Source organism: Micropterus dolomieu, linkage group LG03 (genome assembly GCF_021292245.1).
Source record: "Micropterus dolomieu isolate WLL.071019.BEF.003 ecotype Adirondacks linkage group LG03, ASM2129224v1, whole genome shotgun sequence".
NCBI classification, from domain to species: domain Eukaryota; kingdom Metazoa; phylum Chordata; class Actinopteri; order Centrarchiformes; family Centrarchidae; genus Micropterus; species Micropterus dolomieu.
In genome coordinates, this window is record NC_060152.1 from 8,886,006 (window position 1) to 8,898,217 (window position 12,212).

Genomic DNA, 12,212 nt, shown 5'->3' on the forward strand with positions numbered 1-12,212 from the left:
GCCCTGACTTAAACCCAATTGAGCATCTCTGGAGAGACCTGAAAATGGCTGTCCACCAACGTTTACCATCCAACCTGACAGAACTGGAGAGGATCTGCAAGGAGGAATGGCAGAGGATACCCAAATCCAGATGTGAAAAACTTGTTGCATCTTTCCCAAAACGACTCATGGCTGTATTAGATCAAAAGGGTGCTTCTACTAAATACTGAGCAAAGGGTCTGAATACTTATGACCATGTGATATTTCAGTTTTTCTTTTTTAATAAATTTGCAACAATTTCTACATTTCTGTTTTTTTCTGTCAAGATGGGGTGCTGAGTGTACATTACTGAGAAATAAAATGAACTTTTTTGATTTTTGGAAAATGGCTGCAATGAAACAAAGAGTGAAAAATTTAAAGGGGTCTGAATACTTTCCGTACCCACTGTACATTGTAAGAAAGGGGAGAAAGATAATGTCCAATAAATAAGAGAAGCATCAACAAAAAGGAGAAAGAGAGTAAAAACAGTAAACCTAAGAATAACGTTAAAGGAAGAATGCACCTGTCGATGCTGATGGCACAGAGGTTGAGGATACTGGCGGTGCACATCATGACATCCAGAGTGAGCAGGATGTCACAGTGGATGAGACTGAAGCGCCACTCTCCCACCACCTTCAACAAAACAAACACAAACGGACATTACTGTTAATACCCTTTTCAGTAATTTAAATTTTTAACTGCAAGGACCTTAATACTGTTGCTCATTTTGCACATGTTGGTCAATGTAACACTTGGAACACTGGTGAGGCAGCATTAATATTAACAAGGGTGGATTACGCAGTATACTTAATATTTAATAACATTTTTTTCTTTACTGTAGACATGATTTGCTTCTGGAATGACTCAATTTACCCACAAAGTTACAAGTATTGAACGTAGTAATTATTTATTCATTTTTCCCCCTCCATAATTAATTGTTCAAAGTCTGTGAGACATCTATAGACTGCACTGATCATTCAAGTTTTTTCATTTTATTCAGTTTCTTGGACCTGTGCTGAAAGTGCTCCAGTGATTATTGGCATTAATAGTAGAGCCCAGAGCTGAAACAATTAGTAGTACTAATTAAAACTAATTTGTATAATTAATCAAAAGGAAATTAATCTGCAACATTTTTGATAACTGATATTTGAGTCATTTCTTGTGCAGAACATTTGCTGATTCCATCTTCTAAAATAATTTACTCGTTTCCTTTGTCTAATATGAAATTAAACAATTTATCTTTGTATTTTGCACTAAATTAATCTGCAACTATTTTAATAATTGTACAAAGCACAAATACAAAACATTCATGTGTCCCAGCAAAACTTTGCTGCTTTTCTTTGTCACAAATGGTAAACTGAACATCTTTGGATTTTTGACTGTTGGTCGGGCATCATCTTGAACTTATGTAAAATGTCATTTTCCACTATTTTCTCACATTTTATAGATCCATCTACAGCTAATGGTTATCTTCATTATCTCAAAACAAGAGTGAAAAACGTGTGTTATTCAAAGGGCTTGTTTTAGTCATCCAATAATCTAATACCCAAAGATATTCAGTTTACTACCATATGTGACAAAGAAAAGAAGCAAACTCATATTTGAGAAGTTAAAACCACAGACTGACATTTTTTTCTTAAAAAAAAAAACAACAAAACAACAAAAACAAGCATCAAGTTGAAAAAATTAAAAGAAGTGCACTCACCTCCAGGTAGACGCCCCAGGGCATGACAAGTGTGGCCAGTAGCAGATCGGACACAGCCAGCGAGACAATAAGGTAGTTGGTTGTGGTCTGCAGAGCTCGCTCTCGCGACACTGCCACGCACACCAGCACGTTACCAAACACCACACAGAAGATCAGGAGCACCAGCAGCACCGCGTAGAAGTTGTACGGAGGAGAGGGGGTTGAGGACGAGCTGGTGCAGTTGGAGGATGTCAGCGAGGAGGTGGGGAAGGGTATAGGGGAGTATGAAGGATCATGGGTGACAAAGATGGAAGAATTCTGGTCAAGGGAGGAGAAGGGGAAGGGGGGAGGGGAGGTCTCGTTTGACTTGTTGAGTAAAGTCATGATCCTGCTCCAGTGGGCATGGTCAAGCTGAAAATAATGACATGGAAGATAGGAAGAGAAAAATCATGACCCTGGGGCCCTTCATGGCCCACTGTGAACCTGATTCAGCATTTCACAGTAGATTGAACAAAGATTGGCTTCTGAGCCTGACAACAAAGGAATATAGAAGAAAATGTTATTGTGGCAGCAGGACAGGAAATGTGTCTTTGGTCTCACCTCAAAGAGACAACTTAGCAGGACACCAGACACAGGACATGCATAGAAAATATACCACACCTTGCTTATACGCACACACAAGCACACACAGACAAGGTCACCTGAGTTTGTCTAAACCACTGACTGAAACTGTAGATGAAAGATGTACCGGATCAACCAGGTCTGTTTGGCCTCTGGTGCTCTGACAGGTCGACTGAAAGGAAGTAACTCAAATTCATGGAGGGGAAACTACTGTCACAGTCATTGTACAAATACAATCAGCACAACTGGTAAAACTTAACTGCACATTAAGTTTCACAAGTTCTTTAAACAGTCAACAGACCTAACTGACTGGTTTCACAAAGAAAGTTATTTTCCTCTCATGTTGTCACCTGTTGTCTTCTCGCTGCTTTCGCTGGATGGTTTTGGTGACATGTGATGACGAAAACAGTGACGTTGGCATTAAAGGTGCCCTGTGGAGTTATCTCAAACAAAAGTTCCCCAGAAACACACTGTCTGTATCTTTGATGTTAACAAATGTCCATCCACATAAAACATTTGCATTGCAGTGGAATTGCGTGATGTGAATTGTGCAACCCGCATGCACAATACAAACAAAATAGGGACCCACTCTTGAAAACATTGCTCTATAATGCCATAGTAGTCACAAACTCCAAAGTGAACGTTTAACCTTTGTCTCTCTGTATTGCTGTGCTTTTCGTTCTTAATTGTTCATTGACTGAATGCGAAATTGTCCCTCTGGGACTGGGATTCTTGGTTTATGTGTTTCTGCCGAGAGGAGACATGATGACCATATATTAAAGCTTTTCTTCCCCTCTCTTATCTCTCCATCCCTCTGTTCTGACACACTCCAACAACCAGCAGAAGGCTGCGTAAAATATTTATCAGCGACAGGAAGTTGAAACGGACAACTCACTTGCAGTATCTCTCCTATATGAAGTTTCCTGTCAGTCCCAAAGTCATGAATGAATCTAATGAGTATTTCGGCAACTTAACACCACCCACCCATCTATTCACTATCATGTTTCTCACATTGTTACAGTCCATATCGCCTGCCTTGCTCTGGCTCCGACCTACATTGCTAATCAACACATATCCAAGATGAGTCGAGTCTCGAATCAATAAGCTATTCAGTCTACAGAAGGCATTAAAATCCTCTGTGGGACAAGAATCAATTTCACATGGTTAGATAGGCTATTAATTTGACTCAGTGGAGGACTTGATGGGAAACCATAAACAGACATCATCTCTATCGTAGAGGTCTGTCCAATCGCTACAGGGGGTAGCAGTGTGCAGGAGTGAAGGCAGGGCCAGCGTTTAACTGGAGAATCTCATTTCAAGCGTCTGCTAAGTGTCCTTCACTAAATGTTTAGGCAGCTATGATCGTTAATGTTGGCTGCTTAAAACTCAATTAACAATCACAATTAAGCAGAGAACATAGCAGAAATGTTCAAATGTGCCGTATGTTGCAATGTCAAAAAATGCATTACAGCAAATCAGCACCAAAACTGAAAAAGAGCTGAAATGATCGGTCATTTAATCCATCAGTTGATTGACAGAATATATATCTGCAACAATTTGATTAATTGTTTGAGCAATTTTTCAAGCAGCTTTTCTGTGATCTTTGGGTTTTGGACTGTTGGTCGGACATAAGACATTTGGGACGAGAATTTTCTGGTAGCCATTTTCTTCCAGCCATGTTTGTGGAGTTACTAAACTACTAAACTCAGCTGGTCTCACCTCAGTTTCCTTTATAAATGAGTTCAGAGACCTCAAACAGAGAGAGAGATGCCCCAAAGACAGAGTGCCAGATGAGGAAAAAGCTGTTAGACAAAAGCACACTGCAACGTTGTGCTTCAATAAAGCTGCTGCGCTTAAAGTAATCAGCAGAGCAGACGATAAAGTCTTCAAACAGTACTGGGGCGTGTTTCACCCAGAGCAGTTCATATTTTTTTTCCTCAACTGAGCTAAAACTAATGTTAAAATGAAATTGTTTTTAAAATAAAACTGAGAAAAAACATCTAATTCAGATCAAATATTTTAGTAATGTGATCACACCACAAACATTCTCTTTCTTTAGGCAAAATCAACACATTAATCTCCAGCTACTGAATAGACCTTGTGGTGTGGTTTTGCTCACAAAGTAATGTCTTTCTTGCATTATAACTGGAACAAACACAGTAAGCAATCTGAAAACTCGAAAGAGTCAAGAAAAACTAAGTGATAATAACCAAGACCATAGTTTTAAAGGTTGGATTGATGCACAGGCTAAAACCGTCACATTGCAACAATAATAATCTAAGAACATAAACAATAAGAAACACACAGGTGGTGAAAATTATGCAAACGTTCGCGTGTGTCTCATGTGCGATCATTTAACAGCATATATAATGTTGTGCTCATTTTCTTTTTAATCCATCTATCATCACTGCTGCCATGCCAATTGCAGTATAAAAACACTGATATAATTGTTTGTCAAATCTATTCATATGAATGTATCACATCCTGTAAAATACATACATAATTTTAACACATAACACACTCTAGCGAACGCCAAGGCTCAAATTTAGCAGTATTGTTCTTTAAACTGAATTTACTTAATAAGACCAGATCACTGAAGACGCATTACATGTACACTGTAACTGACACAGAAGACTGCAGCTTGCATCAATTATGATAAAATCTGTTTTTCCAAAAATATGAATAGTAAGTCTTTTTCAGTCCCCTTTTCTCAACAAAATAAATATGTTAATAGAAAAAATAAGAGCCACTTAATTTGTGATTCAAATGAATTAAATCAAACATTTATTGACGATATTTTAAACATTTGTTATATTGTTATTGAGGAAAATTATATTGCGAAAATGATCGTTATTGTTTTATTGCCCAGCCCTAATCACAATTATTATCCCAAACAAAATTTTTCCATATGTGTTAAAACACGTCTGGAGGAGATCTTTAACTAAGTAGTTTTGGTTGCCTAAACATGATCAAACCTTTACCAGAGAGGTAGCAAGCAGAAATGCTGTTGTCAGTTACATAGTCCGTTTTACAAAGCATCAACAAGAAACCTATTTTGTTGTTCACGTATGAGCACTTGTTGGTCTATTTCACAGCATCTTAATTAGAGATCAGACTCAATAAAAGTATTGTTCATCTCAGCAACAAAACTTCTTTCTACACTTATTAAAAGTTCATTTTGACTCAGCATTCCAACAGCTGGTACTATGAGCAAACCAATCTTCCACCAAATATTTAAAAATTGTAAAGCTCTATAAAGCCCTGATCAGACAAGCCGCGGTTGTTGAGGAGAGAAGCATCTTTTCCAGTTGTTTTCTATAGTCAGTAAGCGCTTTGTGCGCCCTGGGTGTCTTGTTTGTTGCAGGAGAGCTCTGAATGTAATGAAGTAATTTGCATTTTTTCCCCCATTGTGCGGACAGTTTATTTCATAGCAAAATCATGGCTAGGCTTAGGACAAGTGATTGCCTTGTAACTTTGTTTTTTTAAACAGTGCAAGCTGTGTATACATGTCATACACAAGTGCAGCAGATGGTTCCCTGAGGTCAGGGCTACAAAGGTTATTTGATTTTCTAAGATGTAATTCTTAAGGTCATATTTTATGAGGTCACATCGCAGTAAAGATACGCTAGGCCTGAGAATGTAATAACTTTTATTACTTTGAAACACTCTTATTTTCTCCCTGTGCTGTAGAGTGTTTCATGATTTTCCCCTTCCAATTCTCTTGTATTGGTTGCACTATTTTTGTTAACTCTTACTTCCTTCCCTAGGTATTTACCCCATTGATGCCATACGTGCCATTAGCTCTTACTAGTATGTATGTTTGGATAAAAGCGTCTGCTAAATGAGTTAATGTAAATGTAATGCCTGTCACACTTTCAATCACCATAAATGTCACTTGTTCCCACAAATTAACAAGTAAAAGAAAAGTTGAGCCAAATCTCCCAAACTTTTGTGGAATGATTCTAATGTGTTAAAATGTAAATGTACTCAGTGAGGTAGTGTGGTGGAAAGCCGGAGGATGGGGCTGTGCTCGAAACATTGCATTTGTTATTAGTGTCGAGAGAATGAAAGATTGTTTTACTGGACTGTAATGAAATATCCAGTTTATGTTATAGGAGTGTTTCCACAAAATGTATCTACATCTTCAGAGTTGGAACTCACAGCCCAGATGTTTTCCGAGCTACAAAATGTTACACCGTGATTAAAGCAGCTATTCTGATGCAACTCATTACTCAATTTGCTTTGTACAGATTCACATTCGTTAAGTGAAAAGCAAAGTCTAATTTGACTTTGAGCTACAGTGAGCAATAGCATCACTCAAGAATTGATGGAGGGAGAAAACAGGGTTGCACACAAAAGCAGTATTTTCAGAATGAGCCAGCAGGGATGATGTATTTGGAGAAATAAATATGTGAGGATAATCACACAGGGTAAAGCCATTTAATGATACAAATACTTTTCTACTAACTTTTAATTAAATACATCTCTAAAAGTGATGTTCTCTGTGTTTAACCCAATATTAGGTGTTACTGTGGCAGTTATTACTCTTGAACATATGTGGGGAATATAGGCCAACTACTTGTGTTTTAATAAGCCGTTTTGAGCTCGACATTACGACCTTAGCCTTTAAACAAAGAACTCATTCAACAGTCTATTTACCGTTTCAATTCATCTGCCCCCACTGCTGCCTCGGACTTTGCGTCTGGCCCACATATTTAAAAATGTATGGGGTAAAATGCATAATCAAACAACAATGGTCTTTGTAAGAAAATAATCTTGCCATATTGTCCACTCTTAAAGCAAAATGTTTGTAAATAGGAAAAATCTGTGCACACTGGCTCTAATGAAAAGAAAACACCAAAACTACGCTGCTGAGTTTGATATTAATATCTTGTTTTAAATATTTTTAATATTAAAAATAAGCTTGCAAGGGAGAAGCTTGTAATTTCTTTTTGTGCTGTGCAATACATTACAGCTTCCGGTCTTATTTCTTTTTATTATTAAATGACATTTCACTCTTTCAATCCTGTGTTGTCTAATGTCCTTTCTTTCCTAAATCTCCCTTCAACTACACACTTCTTTGTCTTTCCATCTTTTCGTCTTATCTCCTTCTCTCCATGTGTAATCTCCTGTTTCTCCTCCTCTGTAACTCCTCTCTGGAGACACTTGACAGGTCTATTACATCAGTGGCCTTGTCTGCCCCCAACACCACTGAAAAAACAAACACACAGAAAAATAGGATTACTTCTAATTTTGCCCCAGCTCCACTAAGGCTATGAGCTGGCCTGCAAGAAATCTTTAATTTCTTTCAGTGAGAGGCAGGACTGAGTCGTGGCCACTGGGAATGATGTGGATGTTCACTTGCAGTATAATCAGCTCTCTGCTGAGTTCGGGGTAGAAAATACTCGCTGTTGTTTCCCTTCTCAACCACTCCCAGAACTCCTCATTTTCTACTTTTCACCTGTTTTTAACAAGCAGCCAGTGACTTCTACATCAAATAAAATAACACAGCCTGCACCTGTTTTGAAGGGCAGTCAATCAAGCTATGAAAGACAGCAAGATCATCAACCAACAGGAATTTGGCTCAAGAGCAGCCATTCAGACCTACAACTGCTTAACTGAAAATTCTCCATATGGCAATATACACTTAATGAGCAGCCAGCGCAGAGACATTGCAATAATTATGATGAAATGACTTGTGCTGTGATTTGTGACACCTCAGGTCACACCTCCACACTGTTAGACATCGGGTATTATGTCAAATAGGTTAAAACTGAGGGAAGGGGAGACTTTGTGCTTTATCTATTAATGTTAAGACACACAATCAATAAACCATTAGCTATAGATCTTTCTTGCAAAACGTAATCTGCAAAAGAAATGATCACAGAGATGAAACTAGCCACAAAGGAATACTAAGAGGGAGTGATTGTCTTGCAATCACCTGAAAAAAGCACCAGAATATCTGTTGTGACTGGAGTTCCTGATCGATTAACAGACTAGAGAGTTGAGAGAGAATCCTGCAATGCACAGTCACATGAGGGGACCTCCACCCGGTAGCGATGCTCCGAACCAACCACAAACATCTTTTATTCAAGAAGCAATTTTGCATCGTCTCCATCTTTTATTTAAAATGAGAGACTGCAGCTTCTGGAAGTCAGCTCCAAGTGATGTGTGCCTGATGTGAGCAGACTTGAAATTAAATGCACACATTTCAGTCTACTCAGGGATTTGCAGCACATTTCTTTCAACTGAGCTTTATTATCTTGAGAGAATGCCTCCAAGCCAAACACAATAGCATTTTGCAGCCTTTTGCCCACTAGAGGGTATCACAAATGTGAACTTCATAAAATGTATTATATTATGTGTTGCTTCAACACAAATGGAGGCAAGATGATTTTGTTTCATTAAAGCATCATTATGTTAGAGCCTCTGGGGATGACAATGTAATCTAAATGATCCTCCAATAGAAATATAATATGGAAAGTCTGTACAAGAGTAATGCTTGTACAAAAGGGAGCATGTGGAGCAACTCTTCAAGGATTATCATCAAAATCACATAACCAGACTGAGACAAATACTGAAATTCAAACTTTCAAGAAACCTTAGGGAGAGGAGGTGAAAAACTTTTCTTTTATAGGTCTAATAAAAAGTCTTTTGTTCATATCTTCTTATCTGTGATATTGTTTTATATAGACTAATATATGGTATTTGATTTATTTTTTAATTCACGGGCCATAGCAGTCTACTGTTTTGTTTCCTTTTAACATTTTTTTTTTTAAATTTGTAGTTTCATTTTATAGGTGTAGGCTACTTATTTCCAATGTGTTGGTAGTGTAATTTGGTTAGGATGAAAGGTCTGGATGATAAACACTGTGTTGTATATTTTTTTATGATAGAGTATATATATATATATATATATATAAATAAATGATTTGAGTGTCAAAAATCATCCACCCAAAAACAAAATTCCACACACACAAAATCAATGTGGCTCCCAGTTTTTGTTTTACTCCCAACAGAAACTTGTCAATCCTTCCACAATAGTCTACCAGCAGGACAAGGTATAAATTCCTCATTAAAAGGTTAAAAAAGTTCCCCTACAGGCAATATAACCTAGTTGCCTACTATGAGTTCTACCTAAATCGAAAAAGTCCTTTTTCCCCCCCAACCCCTTGTAAAGCGTTTCTTACCGTCTGCCAGCGGAGCTGCGCACGTTCAGGTCGGCTCTCCTATCAGGAACAACACCGGGCACAAATTGGCTGTCTGGCTGCACAATCACATCCAGCAATTTACGGCCGAACCTCCCACCTTGACCTCAGTGAGTCAGTAGCTTACATGGTCCGCTCACACATAAACACACAGAGACACTAACGGAGTCCCGGCTATTCAGAAATATAGTTCCCCTCCTCTCTTGTGTCGGTGGTCCGCAGTAAGTATAGAGCCGGGGTCGGCGCGGCGGGAGTGACCGCGGAGGAGGAGGATGTAAATAGAAGAGGAGGGAGGGAAGGAGGGAGGGAGTGAGGGAGTGAGGGGGTTTCAAACTGATTTTCACAGTTTCAGTTTTCGCTGAGGAAGTGTTGACCTCGCGGCAGAACTAGGCTTGTAGGCTATTGACTGAGATTAATATGGAGTAAAGAGACAAAAACAAAATTCTTTAAAGTTTACAGGAATACTTTAAACATTTTGGGAAAGGCACTTATTTGCTTTCTGTGGAGAGTTAACAACTGTCTGTCAGCTTAGCTTAGCACAAACCCTGGAAACAGGTAGCATGGAAGCTGTTTCCGGGAGTCTCAGAGCCAAGAAATAGCATAGCTTCCTGCAGGTATCACTGTAAAATGACACCCGGATAATTTAACACTAATGTTTTTGAACGGATTTCTATGGAAACAAAAAAACATAGTGGCCTACTTTTTAATTAGTGAGCTTTAGAGGTGCCAGTAAGTGGATATTGTTACCATAGGACAGAACCAAACCAGACTTGCTATTTCCTCCACTTCCAGGCTTTTTGCTAAGCTAAGCTAGCCGGTTGTATTACACAGACAGATGTGAGAATAGCAGCAATCAAACCTCTGCCAGAAAGCAAATTAGAGTGTTTCCTAAATTGTCGAATTCGTCCTTTAATCTGCATCAATTTATCTGTGTCCTTGAAATTCTGTCACTTCCAAAAAAATAAATAAACAAAACCATAACAAAATACACTGTGTAACACTTTATATTACAGAAACATTTCCAGAAAAGAACCATTTAATTTAGCACAGACACAACATAAGGCACATAAAGCTGAATAGACTAAGTAATTGACTGCTTGATCAGATAATTAACCAGCAACAATTTGGACAATCAATTTGTTTTCATTCTTTTTTTGCAATAATGTTGAACTTCCAGATTCTTAATGAGATTTTTTGGTGTTAAGTGAAAATAATTTGAATCTTGAGCTAAATAAAATTTACTTTTACTGCTTACTTTTGTATTGTGTATTTTGTTTTGTGGAAAAAGTGACCATGCTTAATTTTATTCCATCAGTAGCACTTTTATTTAAATAATATAAAGGGAGCTTTAAGCAAATAAAGATAGCTAATAAAAGATTGTTTAAAAAAAGTCCCACACTGCAAACTGTTTAGTCAGGTAAGCGAGGTAATGGAACAACATCAGGGTTTCTGCAGATTTCACCTGGTCAAATTTAAGACTTTTTAAGACCTTTTTAAGACCATTATGAATGAAATTTAAGACCTTTATCACGACTTAAAAAAACAAACGCACAAAGGAAATGCAGTCACAAAATTACTTTCAGAGTAAATCAATGTATTCAAATTAGGGTTGAGTGATGTCTACAAAATTGGCATCGGACGATGTCAACAATGAAACACCGTAATGGACGATGACGATAAGTTACATAGTTAACAAGCTGGCAGCAGTGCACCTGCTGACGTGAGAAATGGATCACCGGTGAAAAAAAAAAAAAAGAGTTCTGTGTCTTTTCGGTGACTTTATAAAACCTAACCTGCTGCTGAAGGATAAACTAAGGGGAGCAGGGAAAGCCGGCATGTCCCAATAAAGAAATATGCAACTCCACATACTTTTGGAACATTGTTATTACCACATCTGTGAATAAATAGTAAAATGTAGACCAGATTTGGAATAAACTACACCCCAAAAGCTAAACTTGCTAAATAAGTCTACTGGGTTTGAATTATAACCATTAGATCTGGGAAAATTAATTTGGTTAGTTGTGATGCTCTCCACAATAATTTTACATTTGTTGCGCAGCACCAAGCTGTTTTGAGCCTCACCACCTTATGACAGGAAAACACATGACCTCAGAATCATTACAGTTAAGATTATTCATGTTTGCCTTTTGTGTCTTAATTTACTGCTTTATACATCTGTAGAAATTAACGTAAATAATAGGCAACATGAGAAGCCCCTCCCTTCTGTATTATGATAAGCATTTCATTTGTACATCAAAATCCAAAAGAATAATCTCCTCATTAGCTTAAAAGCACTTACGTTAGTTTGCATCCCTAATTTGCTTTAATGTTACTAACCTCAGCTCTTTCGTGGTCAACACCGTCCTTTCTTTTTAATTTAACTATCAAGATGTACAGTAGAGGACTGTAACCCGACAACTGATCTTATCCTACGCTAACTTTCACCATCACTTTCTGCCACTCACATTCGCTTGTCATTTGAAAAAACAAAATTTTGATATTGAAATTTTAGACTTTTGAAGACCCCGCCAAAACCCTGCAGGACATCTACCTGACAGGTGCTGTTATCAGAGCAGCTCCTTTAATCTGGAGGTCTCAGAGTGTTTGATTGTCCGAGTGACAGAAAGTGACGGTGAATCTCAGAGGGGGAATATATTCTGGCAGTAAAAGTACTGTATTGC

General features: G+C 37.9%; 1 protein-coding gene across 1 annotated transcript in view; it reads right to left on the reverse strand.

The window, feature by feature from the left end:
- drd2l (dopamine receptor D2 like) overlaps positions 1-9,854 on the reverse strand; it is an 18,006-nt gene extending 8,152 nt beyond the window's left edge. Inside the window, exons 1-3 of the mRNA XM_046046084.1 lie at positions 9,514-9,854; positions 1,724-2,113; positions 542-651 (exon numbers count right to left, since the gene is read on the reverse strand). Coding sequence (XP_045902040.1) covers positions 542-651; positions 1,724-2,086 — 473 coding nt within the window. The 5' untranslated portion in view covers positions 2,087-2,113; positions 9,514-9,854. The remainder of the gene's footprint in view (positions 1-541; positions 652-1,723; positions 2,114-9,513) is intronic.
- Positions 9,855-12,212: the final 2,358 nt, after the last annotated feature.